General features: G+C 45.1%; 1 protein-coding gene across 2 annotated transcripts in view; it reads left to right on the top strand.

The window, feature by feature from the left end:
- TEX11 (testis expressed 11) overlaps nucleotides 1-21599 on the top strand; it is a 963534-nt gene that overhangs the window by 783245 nt on the left and 158690 nt on the right. For both annotated transcript variants that reach the window (XM_075835681.1, XM_075835680.1), the window contains exons 23-24: nucleotides 7956-8026; nucleotides 8094-8210. In XM_075835681.1, coding sequence (XP_075691796.1) covers nucleotides 7956-8026; nucleotides 8094-8210 — 188 coding nt within the window. The remainder of the gene's footprint in view (nucleotides 1-7955; nucleotides 8027-8093; nucleotides 8211-21599) is intronic.

Below are 21599 nucleotides of genomic sequence, written 5' to 3'. Positions count from 1 at the left end.
GGGCCCAATGGTTCTCTAAGTTTGATCTACAGGGGGCGTATAACCTTATCCGCATCAAAGAGGGGGATGAGTGGAAGACTGCGTTTAACACGCCCGAAGGTCATTTCGAATACCTCGTCATGCCCTTTGGGTTGTGTAATGCTCCCGCGGTCTTCCAGAATTTCATAAATGAGATTTTAAGAGATTACCTGGGGGTATTTCTTGTAGTGTACCTTGATGACATACTTGTGTTTTCCAAGGACTGGTCCTCCCACATTGAGCATGTCAGTAAGGTGCTCCAGGTCCTCCGGGAAAACAAACTGTTTGTGAAGACCGAAAAATGTGTGTTTGGGGTGCAGGAGATACCATTTTTGGGTCAAATCCTCACTCCTCATGAATTCCGCATGGACCCCGCCAAGGTCCAGGCTGTGGCGGAGTGGGTCCAACCTGCCTCCCTGAAGGCGTTACAGTGCTTCTTGGGGTTCGCTAATTATTACAGGAGATTTATTGCTAACTTCTCGGTCATCGCTAAGCCTCTTACGGACCTCACTCGCAAAGGTGCTGATCTCCTCCACTGGCCTCCTGAGGCTGTCCAGGCTTTTGAGGTCCTTAAGAAGTGCTTTATCTCGGCCCCGGTGCTGGTTCAGCTCAACCAAATGGAGCCATTTATCGTGGAAGTTGACGCATCCGAGGTGGGAGTGGGGGCTGTCTTGTCCCAGGGTACCAGGTCCCTCACCCATCTCCGTCCCTGTGCCTACTTCTCCAGGAAATTTTCGCCCACTGAGAGTAACTATGATATTGGCAACCACGAACTCTTAGCCACTAAATGGGCATTTGAAGAGTGGCGCCATTTCCTGGAGGGGACTAGGCACCAGGTAACGGTCCTTACCGACCACAAGAATCTGGTTTTCCTAGAATCTGCCCAGAGGCTAAACCCGAGACAAGCTCGATGGGCACTATTTTTTACCAGATTCAACTTTTTGGTTACCTATAGGGCTGGGTCTAAAAATATTAAGGCTGAAGCTCTGTCGCGTAGCTTCATGGCCAGCCCTCCTTCGGAGGAAGATCCTGCTTGTATTTTGCCTCCAGGTATAATAATTTCCTCTATTGATTCTGATTTAGTCTCTGAAATTGCGGCTGATCAAGGTTCAGCTCCCGGGAACCTTCCTGAGAACAAGCTGTTTGTTCCCCTGCAATTCCGGCTAAGGGTACTTAGAGAAAATCATGACTCCGCACTACCTGGTCATCCAGGCATCCTGGGTACCAAGCACCTCATTGCCAGAAACTATTGGTGGCCTGGGTTGCCTAAAGACGTTAAGGCCTACGTCGCCGCTTGTGAGGTTTGTGCTAGGTCCAAGACTCCCAGGTCCCGACCAGCGGGCTTACTACGTTCTTTGCCAATTCCCCAGAGACCTTGGACCCATATCTCCATAGATTTTATCACCGATTTGCCTCCATCTCAAGGCAAGTCGGTGGTGTGGGTTGTAGTGGACCGCTTCAGTAAGATGTTCCACTTTGTGCCCCTCAAGAAACTACCCAATGCTAAGACGTTAGCTACCTTGTTTGTCAAACACATCCTGCGTCTCCATGGGGTCCCTGTCAATATTGTTTCTGACAGAGGGGTACAATTTGTTTCATTGTTTTGGAGAGCCTTCTGTAAAAAGTTGGAGATTGATCTGTCCTTCTCCTCTGCCTTCCATCCTGAAACTAATGGCCAAACTGAGAGGACTAATCAGTCTCTAGAACAATATTTAAGGTGTTTTATCTCTGACTGTCAATACGATTGGGTCTCATTCATTCCCCTCGCTGAATTTTCCCTTAATAACCGGGTCAGTAACTCGTCAGGGGTCTCCCCCTTTTTCTGTAATTTTGGGTTTAATCCACGGTTCTCCTCCGTTTCACCTGGTAGTTCCAACAATCCCGAGGTAGAGGTCGTTCATCGGGAACTGTGCACAGTGTGGGCCCAGGTTCAGAAGAACCTAGAGGTGTCCCAAAGCATACAACAAACTCAGGCAGATAGAAGACGTTCTGCTAACCCCTTGTTTATGGTCGGGGATCTGGTGTGGCTATCGTCAAAGAACTTGCGCCTTAAAGTCCCGTCCAAGAAGTTTGCTCCCCGGTTTATAGGGCCGTACAAGGTCATTGAAGTCCTCAATCCTGTCTCCTTCCGACTGGAGTTGCCCCCATCTTTTCGAGTACACGACGTGTTTCATGCCTCCCTCCTTAAACGCTGCTCCCCGTCCTTGGCTCCCTCGAGGAAACCTCCTGTCCCCATTCTCACCCCTGAGGGGGTGGAATTCGAGGTGGCCAAGATTGTGGACAGCAAGATGGTCCAAGGCTCCCTCCAGTACCTGGTCCATTGGAGAGGATACGGGCCTGAGGAGAGGACTTGGGTACCCGCCCGGGATGTTCACGCTGGGGTATTGGTCAGGAGGTTCCACTTTCGTTTCCCTAATAAACCAGGTACACCTAAAAAGGGTCCGTTGGCCCCTCATAAAAGGGGGGGGGTACTGTAAAGGATCTGCCAGGCACAGCTTCTGTGTCAACGCCCATAGGTAATCAGTCTGCACCTGCTTCTATGTCTGTGAGACTGACTCCATCTTCCACCACTCAGGATGGCAGGCTTAGGAGTGGGAGAGCCTATCACAGCCTGGCCAGACGGAGCTAGCTCCCGCCCTCTGTCTATTTATACCTGCCTTTCCTGTTCCTCCTTGCTTGTGATTCTTCTCGTTTGGTTTCCTGGCCCTGCTGCAGCTTCTGAACTATTTGACCCTGCTTCATACTGACCCTGGCTTACTGACTACTCTCCTGCTCTGCATTTGGTACCTCGTACACTCCTGGTTTGACTCGGCTTGTTCACTACTCTCCTGCTCTGCGTTTGGTACCTCGTACACTCCTGGTTTGACTCGGCTCGTTCACTACTCTTGTTGCTCACGGTGTTGCCGTGGGCAACTGCCCCATTTCCCTTAGCTTCTGTGTACCCCTGTCTGTTTGTCTGTCGTGCACTTATTGAGCGTAGGGACCGTCGCCCAGTTGTACCCCGTCGCCTAGAGCGGGTCGTTGCAAGTAGGCAGGGACTGAGTGGCGGGTAGATTAGGGCTCACTTGTCTGTTTCCCTACCCCCATTATTACAGTTCCCTTTTATGTAATGCCATATGTCTGTCACCACCATTGTGTAGTGGTGGGATGTGATCGAGGATCATGAACTTTAGGTCTCTCTCGATGTGTCCTTTCTCAGAAAAGTGTTTCGCAACAGGCAAATCCATTTTTCTCTTCCTAATTGAAAATCTGTGATTATTTAGACGAGTTTTAAAAGTACAGGTAGTTTCACCTACATATACTAATTGACAAGGGCACCATAGCACATAGACAACCCAATCAGAATCACAAGTAAATGTGTGTCTGATATTGTAAGTTTTCCCAGTTTGAGGATGTGTAAAGAATCTACCTCTGCACATGTATGTACAGTTTACACAATTATGACATGGAAAATTACCCATTTTCATTGGTTTTAATAAAGACTGTGAAACATTTTTACCTTCGTCCTATCCAGTCTGTCTCTAAAATTTTGTGTTCGTCTGTATGACATTTGAGGGTTATTTGCATTTAGAAGGTCCTGAAGCTCTGATTGGTGAGTGGAACTATCATGATTAGTTCCGACACAACTGTTGTATATGTGATTATGTTATAATCATGTAATTTTGCTTACTTGTTATGCTGTATTGTTATTTAATATATATGTATATGCACTTGCACTTTATGTATCAACTTTTTGATTGTATTTGATACCGTATTAACACATAGATACAATGTATTTTTTGCACTATGCACTTTATTTGTATTTTAATGAGATCAATTATGTAAATGCTTTCTCGCTCTATAAAAACTGTCATCACTCAGTGTGTCACTATGCTAGATAGAGGTCCTATTGTTGGACAGAAACGTCGCTGTTTGTTGGCTGAATAAACCACTATTTTTTCACATTTGGAGTGCTGCAAGATTTCTATTTTTGTACACATTCTATATATATATATATATATATATATGGACACTTCCCTTTACGATCCCCCTGTTGTCGGGGAGTCGACAATGCAATTTGGGGAAGTGTTTGCAGGGTTCTATTTACCCCCCTCAACCTCCCTGGTTACAGGTAATGGTCTGAGATAGAAGGAAGCATACTATTGGACCTAGATACTCGACATCTGCTATCTCCTCAAGGACACTTTCCCGCCAGTCCTCAAACTCTGGAGTCTAGTGTCCAAAGAAACGAAACCTCACAGTCCATAGAATGAAGATGAAATAAAACTCAGTCCATAGAACGAAGCCTCAAAGCTCATCAAACGAAAAAGCTCATACGAAAACCTCAAAGTCCATGAACCGCAGATTTCTTGTTCTTTCTTGCTTGGAATTTCTTCCTCTTGAGAGGCGTCAGCAGGTCTTTCCAGTGGCCAATCCAATTTTAGCATGCCGACCCGTGTAAGGCTACATGTGCCCTCACATGGTCAGCCTTGGAATGGCTTAGCCCGCCTTTCAACAACCTTTCGTACGTGATCCATTACTTTTCCAACTTTTCCCAGCATCTTGATTGAAGACGAAACAATCTTTGTGAGCCGATATCCAGGTTTCTATCATGGCAGGTTATCATCCCCGAGGAGGAGGTGATGTCTTGGTACCCAGGAATCTACTGTGGGGTGGAGCATCGCCTTCCATTTCCCCTCTGACATTCAATCCATCATCATATTGACCATACCAGTTCTCAGGTTGAGGTGGCAAATACCTACAAGGGTGTGTGTGTACCTTACCTGTCCCTAAGGGTTCCTACACACTACCCAATCATACAAACAAAGTGAAAAATAACCAAATATACAAAAATATTACCCCACCAACCATAGGTATATGTACATATAGAGATTCATGCTCAAACAGCATCTCACACTACTCCTCCATAAACACGTGAAAGGTACGCATGCAAATGGGGTGACTACAGGCTGTAAATATATGCCCGCCTACACGTACACACTCACTCGCTGTGGGACGGGCACGTCCTCACTGAGTATGCCTATGTTGCGGACACATATCAAAACCTAGAATGTCTATATGTACACCTTGAAAATCTTTGTACGAACCATTGTTTAAGATTTACACTTTACAAATATATATATACACATACAATAATAAACAATTCCGGGTCGCAGGACTGTATCATTATGTCCTTAGACCCCGTCTACGAATGTATTCGTGGCTTTCTGCTTGACCTCGTTGTATTTGGTCAACCAGTCCTTTCATTCGTCGGTACACGCAGAACAGTCCAACGTACTTAATCGCCCCAAGAGTGATAAGGATTATCACTGGGTGGATGAGCAAGTTGAAGAAGGAAGTGGCCTTGGGACTATATCCGAAAAAGCACTCCCACCAAGACACGTCCGCCTCAAGGTTGTTCACAATTCCTATGATCTTTTTAGTGTCATGTTCCAACTGAATAGTGGCTTAGTGTTGGGAATCTTTCAGTTTCTCCACGACATCCTCTTCCTCATTGAAGTCTAGCAGAAGATTTCTTAGTTCGATGCCAAACCCAAGAGGAATCGTCTGGAGTCTCACAGGGGTGTCTGGACGGATGTCGAGCCTCTTTTCAGGAGTCACAGGAGTTCTTCCCTTCTGATCAACCACATCAACGCCTAATACAGGATTAAGGGTAAAGTATGCTCCTGGGAGGAGTATGCCTCTTTCAGAGCAGTTAGTCACGTAGCATTCTGCATTAGATCCCAGCACCAATATCCTTGACCCATGTCTTGAGGAGGTCATTGGATTAGCCTTCATATCACAGGACCCCACACAACACTGGTGTAGGTCAGGATATCCGAGGGGGGCTGTGGATGAAGCACTGTTTTTGTGGTTCCTCACAATTCTCAGGTTTGTGGAACTATATCCCTGTCTTACCAAACCCATTATCTTAAAATCAAGATATGGGTGTAATGCCAGGATAATTTCCCCCTGTTCAAACTTTCCTAAGTTTCCTAACTCCAGTTAAAGAGGCTCTGTCACCAGATTATAAATGCTCTATCTCCTACATAATCTGATTGGCGCTGTAATGTAGATAACAGCAGTGGTTTTTATTTTGAAAAACGATCATTTTTGAGCAAGTTATGAGCTAGTTTAGATTTATGCTAATGAGTTTCTCAATGGACAACTGGGCGTGTTTTTACTTTTTACCAACTGGGTGTTGTACAGAGGAGTGTATGAGGCTGACCAATCAGTGACTAATCAGTGTCCTACACTTCTCATTGTTCCAGCCCAGCTTCTTTCACTGCACAATCACACTGTGCTGTGGATCATGCTGGGCTGGAACAATGAGAAGTGTAGGACACTGATTAGTCACTGATTGGTCAGCCTCATGCACTCCTCTGGACAACACCCAGTTGGTAAAAAGTAAAAAAACGCCCAGTTGTCCATTGAGAAACTCATTAGCATAAATCTAAACTAGCTCATAACTTGCTCAAAAATGATCGTTTTTCTAAATAAAAACCACTGCTGTTATCTACATTACAGCGCCAATCAGATTATGTAGGAGATAGAGCATTTATAATCTGGTGACAGAGCCTCTTTAAACACAAAAGAATCAGCCATACTGTTGTTCGCTGTATTTAATTGCACTCGCATTAGGCCACAGATGAAATTGTGTTACCTGTCTGAACCCCCCAGGTCTAGGTGCACAGAATAACATAAAACCCTACACAGTGAACTTATGTTACCTGCCCGCACCTTGCTACCTGAGTTCACAGTATAATAACAACTTCAACGTTATCCCAATAGAGAGCAATTAAAACATTGGGCGCAAATACACCATTATCCAATGGTTGATTCTCCAGTTGTTTTCCTGGAGTGGTTTTCTAATTATGCATTATAAATACAGGCAACACCTATATAGTATAAATACATATTATTGATAACCAGGGATATACCACAATAGAATCTGTGAACGAACCACAAAATGAAACACAAATGAAAACAAACGGACAACTGGGGACAAACACAACAGACCATAAACACACATTACAGACATAACACCTGACTGAACATGCAACTTATGGCCAACTTCCTAAACTCCTCCCCAGTTGTGGTTGGTTATTCAGACCCTTGAGTACGTGACGGAGCACATAAGGCTGTAAGGAGACTCTTATGCAGCCATGTTGTCTAAACCCACGTTTTGTTGTGACGTGGCCATTTTCTATTGCCATTTCGGCAATCATATATATATATATATATATATATATATATATATAGGGACACTTCCCTTTACAGAAGGGACATCTTAATGCTTCAGCATACGAGGAAATTTTGGACAATTGTATGCTTCAAACTTTGTGGGAATAGTTTGGGGAAGGCCCTTTTCAATTCCAGCATGTCTGTGCCCCAGTGCACAAAACAAGGTCCATGAAGGCATGGTTGTGTGAGTTTGGTGTGGCAGAATTTGACTGGTCCGCACAGGGCTCTGACCTCAACCCCATCCAACACTGAGATGAACTAGAACAGAGACTGCGAGCCAGACCTCAGATCCAACATCAGTGTCTGACCTCACAATGTCCACCTGGATGAATGGTCAGAAATTCCCACAGACACACTCCAGAATCTTGTAGAAAGCCTTCCAAGAAGAGGGGTAATTGTTTTAACCACAAAGGGGGGACCGGCGCCATATTAATGCCTATGGATTTACAATGGGATGTACTAAAACCTTCTGTAGGTATAATGTGGAGGTTTCGCAACACCTGAACTCACTAATTAGAAGGGCTGTCTACAAAGTGATAGATGATAGATAGATAGATAGATAGATAGATAGATAGATAGATAGATAGATAGATAGATGTAAATTTTACAGATGTATATGTTTTGCTTTGGTTGTATTGCTTTTATTTTTAGAGATCTACTTTATTAATTATTACATTTATGTGATTAAATGTGTCTGTCTTTCCTGCAATTAGCCTGGAATCTGGCTGTACGCACTCAGAACTCACCACTAATGATGCAACATTGCTTTCTTCTTTCTTACAAGGTATGTTATTAAAAGGGGTGATATGGGTATATTGTGAATATGTAAAAACTTCTGTTTTCTTTCACAGCTTTCCCTGTCCTGCCCTTGTGACAAGACGGTTCTAGTAGCCCAAAAGTCTTGTTTAATAATGGCTGCATCAGTTGACCTTGAAATGGCCAGAAATGCCTCATGCCACTCTGAGCAGGTAGATGAAATACATTTTTTTTATTATTATTCACTAAGATTTTCTATATTGTTTGTGATGACAAATGTTTCTTGTAGCTAAAAACAATATTGGTTTACGTCTTATAGTATGTGATAAGAAAGCCCTTGACTTACCTTTACAATACAAACATACTGTAATGCTGTATTTCACTGTAAGCCCTTATTCAGATGAACGTTGAAATCGTCTGTGTTACATAGTTACATAGTTTGTACGGTTGAAAAAAGACACATGTCCATCAAGTTCAACCAAGGGATGGGAAAAGGGAAGTAAAAAATGTCTACACATAGGAGCGAATATTTTTTTATTCTAGGAAATTATCTAAGCCTTTTTTAAAGCCATCTACTGCCCCTGCTGTGACCAGCTCCTGCGGTGACTATTTCATAGATTCACAGTTCTCACAGTAAAGAAGGCTTGTCGCCTCTGCAGGTTGAACCTTTCTTTTTCCGGACGGAAGGAGTGCCCCCTAGTTTTTTGAGGGGGTTTTACATGGAACATGATTTCACCATCTTTTTTGTATGTGCCATTCATATATTTATATAAGTTAATCATGTCCCCCCTTAGGGTATGTGCACACGGTAGCAGGCTTTTACGGCTGAAATGACAGACTGTTTTCAGGAGAAAACAGCTGCCTCGTTTCAGCCGTAATTTCTCCTCCTCGCATTTTGCGAGGCTTCTCTGACAGCCGTAAATTTTGAGCTGTGCTTCATTGAGTTCAATGAAGTACGGCTCAAATTACGTCTGAAAGAAGTGTCCTGCACTTCTTTTGACGAGGCTGTATTTTTACGCGTCGTCGTTTGACAGCTGTCAAACGACGACGCGTAAATGACAGGTTGTCTGCACAGTACGTCGGCAAACCCATTCAAATGAATGGGCAGATGTTTGCCGACGTATTGTAGCCCTATTTTCAGACATAAAACGAGGCATAATACGCCTCGTTTACGTCTGAAAATAGGTCGTGTAAACCCAGCCTAAGTCGTCTTTTCAAGGCTAAATAGGTTTAGTTCTTTTAATCTTTCCTCATAACTTAGATTCTCCATGCCCCTTATTAGCTTCGTTGCTCTTCTTTGTATTTTTTCTAACTCCAAGGCATCCTTTCTATGAACTGGAGCCCAGAACTGAACTGCATATTCTAGATGAGGCCTCACTAATGCATTGTAAAGTGGCAATATTACATCCCTGTCCCGCGAGTCCATGCCTCTTTTAATACACAACAATATCTTGCTGGCCCATGAAGCAGCTGATTGACATTGCATGCTGTTATTTAGTTTATGATTTACAAGTACACCCAGATCCTTCTCAACAAGTGACTCCCCCAGTGTAGCTCCCCCTAGGACATATGATGCATGCAGGTTGTTCATATCCAGGTGCATAACTTTACATTTATCTACATTAAACTTCATTTGCCAAGTGGACGCCCAAACACTCAGTTTGTTTAAATCCGCTTGCAATTCACAACGACGGACGTTTTTTTAACAGCAGTCCCACGGCTGCATAAAAATCAATGTATTTTTATGGGGCTATTCACACGGCCATTGTTTTAATGGACCGTGTGAATTGGTCATGAAAATATAGGACATGTCCTATTTCTGTTAGTTTTCAAGGTTCCCTCAAAATAGACTCAAGCCTATGAGGGATCCATGAAAACAGGTCCCGTACGGATGCAAATCGGCCATAAAAAATTGCCTTTTTTCACGGCCTATTTGACACACATTCTTCTGAATAAGGGCTAAACCTGAAATACAACATGCACTCTGTATTTTTATACTGTTAGATTATAGCTGTGATTGCTATTTAGAAATTCCTGAATAACTACACTATGTATGAATCGTTCATTTAAATGCAGCAATATGGAAAATAAGGGCCAAAAGCCTCATTCCACCCTTCTGAGTGCCCCCAGCCGTTAAGCCAATAGGACAATGATTGTAATCAGGTAAAGAGAATATTGGAAAATGTAGAGTAAGGCTTGCAGTCGGGGGCTAAGGGGAGGCATATGTAAACCTGCAAAATTACTAGGGGCTATTCAGCTATATAGGAATAGAAGACAATATACAAGGGGAAATCTATGAATTTTCTACATCTGCCTCCCTCACCTGTTTGCCTACTCTTGCATTGGTTTTGGCTTTGTTTATATATCACAGTGTCACGATCTGTGGGTATGTGGGTACTAGGCCGCACAGACGTAGCGGCGAGGCAGCTGGCCAAACAGAGTACCCAATAATACAAAGTCCAGCACAAGGGTACCTGAATAGTCCAGACAGTCGCAGTGGCTAGGCACAGATGGTACGTCAGACGGCGGATGATGCAAAGTGTAATGTCCGTGGCTGCGGGCTGTCAGCTCCGTTCCCCCCCTGAAAGCCGCAGCCACGAGTCGGCAAGCGCTGGTCCCAGCCTCCTCCTCAGGAGACGCCAGCGCCCGCGTCCGCTCACCTCAGCCGGATCCCGTAGGGTGCGCGCGCTCGTGCCCGCTCTTAAAGGGGCAGCGCGCTCACCGGACCTTGTTGATGAACTTTGACCTGTGAGTACCCTGGACTATAAGAGGGGTCCAGCACCCTAGTTCTATGCCTGAGCATTGTTGTGTTCCCTAGTTTTCTATGTGATGGCCTCCTAGTGTGTTCCTGTACCTGTTCCAGTTGCTTTTTCCTGTTCCTGTGCCTGTTCCTGTTCCTTGCATTTCCATACCATCCTGGTCGAGCACTGTGCTGTGCCAAAGTCGTGTCGTCTGACCTGCTTCACCTCGCATGACGTCTACCTACTGCCTAATCCAAGTCGAGCCTGCCCTGCTGCTGTTATAGCTGCCACAGGTACCTATACAAACTATAGACTTTCACCTGCTCCCTGTTGGCCAGCTGCCTTACCGCCAAGGCGGTACGGCCCAGTGGGTCCACAGACCATTCGTGACACAAAGCGTGGCAAATGACACTAGGCATGGTGTAAGACAGCAGGCGTGACCAGAGGCACAATACGACCCCCAACTTCTAAGGCACAGGAAAAACGGTCGCACGGGATACAGGATACAGGCAGCAGGTACGGAAACACTAGGAACAGGATAACACTAAGGGTCCATTTGCAAGACTAACATTGGTAAACACAACAACGCTCAGGCAATGAGTGAAGGGGCAGGGCCCTTCTTATAGTCCAGGGTGGTCATGGGTTAATTGGTCATTATTTATATGTGCGCGCGCTGGCCCTTTATGGCTGGGCACGAGCATGCATGCGCACCCTATGGGACACAGCCGAACGAAGCGGAAGCATCTGGGCCGCATCTCCTTCCCAGGAGACGCCAGCGCTCACGATCCATGGCTGCGGCCATCTGGGGGTGAGTGATCCCGACGGTCCGTGGCCATGGGCGCTACACACAGCAGATGGGTATTCTTGCAGAATTGGGTTGGCGTCTAAAATATTCTTAGTCTTGTAAGGAGTAATGAAAAAATGGCAGGCCTTAGTGCCTTACCAGTCTCGCAGGGCACATCAACCTTTCTGAATGGTTTTGCGACCACCAGGAATCTTAATATTTATCTGTTATTAGATTATTTATAAAGCTCTTATTTGGTCAGGGATGGGCTGGGCTGGGGACAAGGAGGTTGTGTGTCCCCTGGGTTGGCCCCCCAGGCTCATTGGTGATGCCTTAGACTGAGACAGCAACAGCGATGTACAGTAGGGCTGGTGCTGTAGGCACTCCTGTCAGGCTGTATAGATTCTCCTCCTACCCCCCCAGGCAGCCTCCTCCTGTAACTTCCTTTCCCTTCCCCTCTGACCTCTGCCTCCACACTGCAGCATCCATTAGCCATGCTGGGCAGTCTCCTCTTTCCCCGCAGGCAGTCTCCTCCTGTAACTCCCCACCTCCCCTATTACCACTGTCTCCATGCTGCAACATCAGCACACAGGAGAGAAGCAACGGCGGATCATCATCAGGGAGTTTTGGGCGGCCGCCCCGGGGGCCCGAGGCTCTCGGGGGGGCCCATGGCCGCCCAAAGTACAATGTAGTTTTGTCACGTTTTTGCAGCGAATCGCGGAATAAACCGCGACGAAACAGCATTGTATATGTCCTGCAAAAGGACCTTTAGACATAAGGTCACATGACCTTAGCTCTGAAGTTCTTACTACTGTTTAGGGACCTGCTGGTCACATGACCGCAGGTCCATGAGCAGCAGCAAGACTCCACAGAGAAGACTGAGGTGAGCTGCTATGTATGTATAAGGGGATGGATTTGTTTAAGGGGTGTGTATTTAGGGGGTCTTGTTTGCGGGCTGTATTTAGTGGGTCTGGTCTGTATTTAGGAGGTTTGGTGTGTGTATTAGTTTAAGGGGTCTGGGGTCTGTATTTAGGGGGTCTGAGGTCTGTACCAGTTTAAGGGGTTTAGGGTCTGTATATTTAGGTGTCTGTGTTAGTTTAAGGGGGTCTGTATTTAGGGGGTCTGTATTAGTTAGATGTCTGGGGTCTTTATTTAGGGGGCCTGTTCCAGGGTCTGTATTAGTTTAGGGTCTTTATTTAGGGGTCTGTATTTAGGGGTCTGGTCTGGGGTCTGTATTAGATTAGGGGGTCTGGTCTGGGGTCTGTATTATTTAAGGGAGTCAGGTCTGGGGTCATTATTAGTGTAGGGGGTCAGGTCTGGGGTCTGTATTTAGGGGGTCTGTATTTAGGGGTCTTGGCTCTATTAGTTTATGGGGTCTGTATTTAGGGGTCTGGTCTAGATTCTGTATTAGTTTAGGGGTCTGTATTTAGGGGTCTGGTCTGGGGTCTGTATTAGATTAGGGGGTCTGGTCCGGGGTCTGTATTAAGGGAGTCAGGTCTGGGGTCATTATTAGTGCAGCGGGTCAGGTCTGGGGTCTGTATTTAGGGGTCTGGTCTGAGGTCTGTATTTATTTAGGGTGCTTGTTCTGGGGTCTTTATTTGTTTAGGGGGGGTCTGGTCTGGGGACTGCAATAGTTTAGAAGGTCTGGGTCTGTATGTATTTTACACACATCGATAGATCATTAGTATAAAAACCGGTCCGCGCTCGGACAACCCCTTTAATGTATGGTTCTGGGCCTTGGTGTCTAAATTTGTGTGTTTCTATAGAGGCTGGAAATGGCAGCAGAAGTGATGGGCAAAGATGTCTCATCATGAGAAATCACAATAATGGTCTGCGTCAGATGGAGAAGAAAATAAAATGACTCCCATAAGAGAAGACGTCACTTGTGAGTCACTGGTTCTATAGGGGATCTGTCCCCTCTCCTGACATGTCTATTGTAGGAAATCCTTGTATTCTACATATCTTTGTGTACTTAAGACTAATAGACAAATGTGTGTTACCATTCCCATTGTCAAGAGGAAGTTTTCCGAACTGCCTGTTTCGCGCACCAGCTGTCAAAAGGATGAATGTAAACAGAAAAGCACCACGTGCTTTTCTGTTCACAAACATCCAAACGGAGTGTCTTTGAGATGAGCGAACCCGGACAACCGAACCGAACTTCACCGGGTTCGGCCGAACTCGTTTTGGCCGAACCCGGCAAAAAAAATTCCGGTACGCGACGTCAGGAGATAGTCACCGTCCCGGGTGCTGAAAGAGTTAAACTGTTTCAGCACCCTGGACAGTGACTTCCGATCCCAATATACATGAACGTGTAAAAAAAAAGTTCTGACTTACCGATAACTCCCGGCTTCTTCCTCCAGTCTGACCTCCCGGGATGACAATTCAGTCCAAGTGACAGCTCCAGCCAATCACAGGCCAAGCACAGGCTGCAGCGGTCACATGGACTGCGGCGTCATCCAGGGAGGTGGGGCCCGATGTCAAGAGAGGCGCGTCACCAAGGACGCATCACCAAGGCAACAGCCGGGAGGGAAGTTCTCGGTAAGTACGAACTATTTCTTTTTTTTTAACAGGTTTCTCGATATTGTGATCGGCATTCACTGTCGAGGGTGCTGAAAGAGTTAACTGCCGATCAGTTAACTCTTTCAGCACCTTGGACAGTGACTGACATCGACTAGACTCATCTCTATGATGGCGGCTGCGCGAAAATCACGCAGCCGCGCATCATACACGGATGACACATGGAGCTGTCAAGTGGTTTTTGTGCGCGCAAAACGCCGCGTCTTTTGCGCACGCAAAAACGCAACGTTCGTCTGAATCAGCCCTTATGCTGAGATACAAGATACAAGAATAAAACGAAATCAATAAATGAATACGGTTTAGGTATGCCAATGCTCCAGCAGGCCTGTAGGCTAGAATATAAAGAGAGTTAATCATTAAGTACGGAGGTAATTTAGAAACCGACATCATATAATATGCGTCCTTAAAAAATCTGGATTTTTAATTTTCTCGTAGGCTAAGGTATATATTGCGTACTGTAACTCCATTTTATAAGCCGAATTAACCAAGGACCAAACCTCCATGAGGGAAGGAGTTTTTGAGTCCTTCCAAGATTTAGCAATAGCACTCCTAGCAGCTAAGATTATATGTGAAGCTACAGTTTGAACAGGAGTGGGTAATTTATCTACATGTAGAAAACATAATGCCAGTGCTGGCGATAAGGGTATAGAAGTCGACATAAGTTTGTTTAGCGCATCAAAAACAATAAACCAAAATGGTATCAAAACAGAGCATGACCACCACGCATGAAGATGAGTGCCTCTGAGTCCACAGCCTCTGCAGCATAGATCAGAATATGCAGGGTTAATTTTAGAAATCCAGGCTGGAGTTGAATGCCATCTAAGTAGTAACTTATGGGAGAGTTACAAATGATGTATTCCTTTTGATATTTGTTTGGTCCAGTTGAGTGCCACTGTCCATTCCTCTGTATTATACATCTCCCCCAAGTCCCGTTCCCAATTCACAATATACTTAGATTTAATATCGTTATCACGTTCAGTAAGGGCACTATAGAAACAGGAAATACCTTTCATCCTAGACCCATCTGAAGAGTAGTATAAATATGCTAATCTAGGAAAACCTATTTCTAGGTTGGATATTTATTAATGCATGTCTAGTCTGTATGTATTTAAAAAAAAATCAACTTTGGGCAGATATGTAGCGGAGAGGTACTCTAAGGAGCACAGAGAGCCCTCGTTATATAAAGCTCCTATCTTTAGAATACCTCGAGTTTTCAAGTTGAAAGTTGACATTTTTGGAACTTTACTTAACCCAAGCCTCCTTTGTAGCCTTAATACCCTTGAAAAGTGGGGGTATCGGAACATTGTTTGTTACCCCTGCCAGCTTCAGTAAAGATAAAGCTTGGTGCCCAATACAATTTTCTTCAATTTGTACCCAAGCTTTACGGGGTCCATCTGTCCACCAATGTTTTGCCTGATCTAGCAGGGCAGCCAGATAGTATTTCTTGAGGTGTGGAATTCCCATACCACCTGCTCTCCATCTTTTAACCCCTTCCCGGACCTTGACGTAACTGCACTTCAAGGTGAGAAGTAACTTTGCGCACCTTGACGCGTTCGTAACGACCCAAACTATGAAACTATAATGTCATTTTTCCCGCACTCTGAACACCGCAAAAAAATACGTAAAAAAACAATGCCAGAATTACTATTTTTTTGTCACCACCCCTCCAAAACATCTTGCCTGGTGTTCACAGGATTACTAAAGTGCTGTTGTCTTTGGAGCTGGATATCAAGTGTCACCTACGTTCCGCTGCAGCCGGTGAGTGGTATGTGGTCATGGATCCATCTTCATGGAACAACTTGAGGATAGTGGGATTTTTGAGCTCAAAGCACATTTTTTTTAGGAACAATGCAGGGCAGATTGTGCTAAAAGCCTTGCACCTGAAAGGTACTTTCACCAAAGGATCCGATGCCCTCTGATGGATACTGGCTGATTTCTCCTACTGAAAGCCCTAATTACAGCAACTTTATCTGTGGTATCCCAGAGGATGCAGAGGTTATGAGAGGACCTGATGGGGTAGTAGTCCCCCTAATGGCTGGTTTATTAGTGATGTCACGGTCGCGGCAGTGGGGTCCTACCTCTCTTAGGACACACACACTAAGTAAATCGTCAAAAAAATGGAAACCAAAATCATACAGTTCTCTGCTAATCAAAAGTCTCTTTACTGAGGAGAACTTCCATAAAGTGCAGCAATAATTGACAGCAATGCAGTCTCTCATTACAAGTATAGTGGAGTGTGCATGTGAGGAGGACCCCTTGTTAGCTGACTTGCAGGGATATGAAAGAAAAAGAGAGGAAACCTCCAGCTCACCTTATGTGTAGATTTGTACTACTAGCCGCGCACGGGTCCTTGTGTCGGCACACGATGAGAAGACGGCAAAAAAGAAAAGGTTGGGTCCAGCGCAGGACCCAACCTTTTCTTTTTTGTTGCAGGTATATGCTTGTGATGAGTGATGCTGACACAGTACTTTCCTCAGATTATGCAGTTTATGGTTTTGGGGGAGACACAGTCCTTATTATGGCTACAGAACGGATCTGCACCGTTTGGCTCCCGGCGGGTGATTAACTTGAGGGAAATGTAGTTACTCACGGTTACTGGGCCGCGGTATCCGACAGCCGGACGTGGACCTAAGACACGTGGCTTGGAAACCACGGAGCACTGGACTTGATCGGAGGCCTACTTTAAGGTCCAGGATTGCAGAAAGGCTCCTCTTGAAACTGCTCCTTTCTGGCAGATAGATTCTCTCCTTCTCGGAGGCGGTAGAAATGTATATGTTATCCCCTCTGTATGGACTGGTGAAGGGTCCTATGAATATCTGTGCTTTGCATGGGCCGTGAGATTCACCATGCAGCTCCTAGTCATGGCAGGTAGGTAGCTGTAGATTCTCTGCCATCTCTTGCACAGCATGGGTTGCTGGCACCTCACACTAGACTCCCCAGCAGTCGTCTGCACTGGTTTTCCTGTCCTCTGCTAAGAGGTAGGCTGGGCTAAAGTCTCCACCCACAGAATACTAGAAGTTTCTGGAGGGAAAACTGGTTATGACTCAGCATTGATTGAAATCCTACACTCACATGCACTTACAGTGGGTCAACCATAGATTGCAGCAAATTATAATATACACAGTGTATGCACAGGAAATACATGATATACAGAGGCATACTGACACACAGTAGTATTACATTGTGACAAACCTACTACCATACGACAACTACTCCTATTATGGAAGTAGGGAGTGTACTGGGACACTACATATCATTATATACTGTAATACAGTTGGACAGCTTGGCGTGAACGTGATGGTTTTTCGCGTGATACAGCACAGTCCTGGCGCCCTTTCAATCTGACAATTCAGGCCCAGTGCATCTGAACGCTATCTCTCGCATATGCGTTGCAGGTCTGATGCTTTTATTACTTCTGGGAGCCCTATCATACGCTTATTTCTGCAAGAGCGATTTTTTTTATATCCTCCATCTTATTCCACAGTATCTGGTTTTCCTGGTTAGTAGATTGCAGTGCGGCCCAGAGACCATCAGTTGTTGAGTCTGTCTGGGTTAACCTCTGTTCCAAATGCTCCACTCTCAAAGCAGTCTGTGTTATATCTGTTTGCAGGTAATTCAGGAAGGTTGGTATGGTGAAACATAGGAGAACATTCTTCCTTGCTAGCCTCCACATCCCCTGGCAGTAGATAGTCTTTTCTTCCTATTAAAGGCATGGTGTTGCCCGAAAAACATGTTTTTTTTTTAAAATGTAAACATTTAGTGTGTGGGTGATTAAACATTGTTAAAAATTTTTTTTTTTTTTTCGCGAGTCAGGAAATATTATACATTTTTTCTAATTTATAATACTACCCATTTTTGGTCACTAGATGGAGCTAGTTCCCAAAATTGCAGCATTGCAACATTGGGTTAAAAGCCCTCGCTCTAGTGAGCTCTCAGCATCCCCCCCTCCTTTATCCTGGCTAGTGCCGGGATAAACGAGGGGTTTGAACGGTGTAACCTCCTACACTGTGTGTCGCCATTTTTTGAGCTAACACACAGCGTAGTAGGTTTACATACAGTAGTAAACACACACAAACACTAACATACATTGAAATCTCTTACCTGCTCCTGCCGCCGCGGCTCCCTCCGGCCCGTCCGCTCCCTTTGCTGCCGCTGTTCCATGTGCACAAGTCCGGAAGCCGCGTCCGGAAGTAGTAATATTACTGTCCGGCCGCGACTTCCGGTCCACAGGAAAATGGCGCCGGACGGCGCCAATTTCGCATAGGACTGTGTGGGAGCGGCGCATGCGCAGTTCCCACACAGACGCCGTACACGGACGTGAATGGGACGGGAGCCGTTCACAGTCCCTATGGGACTGTGGCTGCCGTACTCCATGTCTGTGTGTGTCGTTAATCGACACACACAGAAATGGAACAAAAAATGGCAGCCCCCATAGGGAAGAAAAAGTGTAAAAATAAGAAACAGTAAAACACAAACACACAAATGAATATAAACGTTTTTATTAAAGCACTAACATCTTTAACATATAAAAAAATTATTTGTGATGACACTGTTCCTTTAAGTCCTGTGACTGGGAAGGAGATTGTGTCAGTGCCATCTAGTCTAGCAGGTGCGCAATGGGGGAGCTGGAGTCCACGCTGAAAGAGAGCTTTTGGCTGCTGCGCAAGAGATCAATCCCTGAACCACTGAGGCCCAAAGGAAAACTGAATGTCAGAGCCCTGTTTTGGTCTGTATATAACGGTGTCACTTCTCAATGCTCATGGTTAGGGCCAGTGACAGACTGGAGTTTCCTCCTCAGGTTCCTCTCATGGTAGCGCCGAAACTGGAAGTCCTCCAGGTGCCGTCTTATAATGGTGGCTGGATTTAAAGCCTGGTTACTTCTTCCGTCTTTATACAGTAGTTGGAGGTAAACCGGTTAAGGATGAGACGCTATTTATGGTCCAGTGCTTTGTGCTTGCCCCTCATTCTAACATTTTTCCAGCCCCTGTATTTGATTACTGTATGTTGCTATTATTTGAGCAGTGTATGTTGTGTATTTATTTGGGCATTGTGTGGAACTGTATAATTGTATATTTTTACAGTGTATGGTGGTAGGTTTTAGGAAACGTTATTTAACTCTTTATATTTCAATGTATAGCACTCTTGTTTAGGCACCATACTGAATGATGCTTTGAATTAGGCAGTGTATTTTATGGTTATTTGTACACTATATGACTACTATTGGGGGAACCAACAAAAGGTACCACACAAGGCACTATCCAAAATAAGGTCAGTCCTCCAGATTTTGGTTGTTTTGATAGTAACATGTTTGATATAGACACTTGCATTAATCTGTAGCAGAAAGCTATTTGCTACATAATTAACCCCTTAATGACCAGCCTATTTTAAACCTTAATGACAAAGCAATTTACGTTTTTTCATGGTCGCATTCCAAGAGCTATAACTTTTTTATTATTGCGTCGACATAGCTGTATAATGACTTGTTTTTTGCAGGACAGGTTGTATTTTTTAATAGCATAAGTTTGGTGTACATTTAATATTTTTATTAGATATTTTTTGGGGGTAATAGAAAAAAAAACAGCAATTTTGCCACTCTTTATTTTTTTGCGTCCTTAATTTACGTTGTTTACCGTGTGGTATATATAACATAACATTATTCAGTGGGTCGTTACGATTGCGACGATACCAAATTTATAAAGTTTTCTTATGTTTTACTACTTTTACACAGTAAAAACAGTTTTTTCTAAATTATTTGTTTTTGTGTCTCCATATTTGAAGAGCCTGAACTTTTTTTTTTTTGTCCGCGGATGCAGCTGTACGAGGACTTTTTTTTTTTACTGGACGACTTGTAATTTTTACGTCATCGAAGTAGTCCTCGAATCCGACGTAGTCCAACGACCGAACCTGTAAAAAAACACAAACACAACAAAAACGATTAGTAACACATGTGGTAGGCTTAGGTACAGGGCCCATGTGTGATACGGTCTGTCAAGGCAGGCTTAGATACAGGGTCCAGCAGACAGTAATCTTATACAGTACATGTGGTAGGCTTATATAAGGGCTCATCAGACAGGATCACACATGGGCCATGTATCTAAGCCTACAATGTGCTTATGTAAGATGCTTAGATACAGGGCCCAGCAGATAGGATCACACAATCTGTGATCCTGTCTCCTGGGCTCTCTAAGCCTGCAACATCCTAGGCTTAAAGGGATTGCTCAGTCCCTAAACATTGATGGCCTATCAGGATAGGCCATCAATAGCTGATGGGTCGAGGTCCGTCTCCCCGGACCCGCCAATCACCTGTTTTGAAGGGGCCGCAGCGCTGGAATGACATCTGCTTCCCCTTCATTTTCCTTACTGGCTCACACTGTGAATCGCCGACACGGATTCACAATGTGAACAAGTGACCGGAATGAAGGGGAAGCACCAGCTCTTGTACGAGCGCTGCGGCCCCTTCAAAACTGGTGATTGGCGGAGGCCTGGGAGTCGGACCCCGCCAATCACCTTCAAGCAGACAGGAATATTAAACTTACCCTCCTCTTCAGTCGAAGGGGATGTCCTGACTCTATCCAGGATCAGGATGCTGTGCGAGGCGCATAGCGTTGTTACGTCATGCGCTGCGCAGCGGAAACAGGAAGGTAAGTACTGTAGTTACTATAGTAACGGGCCCGCGGCTCCAGTTACTATAGTAACTTTTTATTGATGTAGTGCGGCCCCTATAGCTACGCCACTGGTTGGGTGTGTAATTTTAACAGCCGGTAAGGGAGAACCAGGCCAAACTGGGCCCCCTTCCGGCCTCGGGCCCCGGGCACTTGCCCAGATTGCCCTCATTATAATCTGCCCCTGTTTACCTCCCAATACTCAAACACGTAGCTACGTTTTCCTGCACCCGGGGCAAAGATTCAGATTGGCGCCCGCCCCAAACTTTTTTCCTGACATCTCCTTCCCCCTCGCCATGTTTGCTTTCTCTACCAATCAATGAGATGTAATTTTTTTTCACAATTTTTTGAAAGTAACTCGAGCATAAAAGCATTTCTACATTTTACAAGCGATATAGTTATATAACGTAGTTAACATAAAAATAAATTAAAAGAAAATACATTAAAGAGGCCACACACAGCCCTGAGTAGATAGCGCCAGACACAGCCCCCTTGTAGTTAACGCCACACAGCCCCCCTGTTGTAGATAGCGCCACACAGCCTCCCTTGTAGATAGCGCCACACAGCCGCCCCTTGTAAATAACACCACACACAGCCCCCCTTGTAGATAGTGCCACACACATCCGCTTTGTAAATAGCGGTACACACCCCCTCTTGTATATAGTGCCACACCCATCCCCCCTTGTAGATAACGCCACACAGCCCGCCTTGTAAATAGCGCCACACACAGCCCGCTTCCCCCCTAGTAGATAGCGGCACACTCTCCGCCCTTGTAGATAGTGACACACACAGCCCGCTGCCCCTTTGTAAATAGCGCCACACTCCCCTCCTTGTTAA

This window comes from Rhinoderma darwinii, chromosome 8, assembly GCF_050947455.1.
Source record: "Rhinoderma darwinii isolate aRhiDar2 chromosome 8, aRhiDar2.hap1, whole genome shotgun sequence".
Classification (NCBI taxonomy): domain Eukaryota; kingdom Metazoa; phylum Chordata; class Amphibia; order Anura; family Rhinodermatidae; genus Rhinoderma; species Rhinoderma darwinii.
Note: the sequence above shows the minus strand (reverse complement) of the source record. Positions and strands in the feature narration are given on the sequence as shown.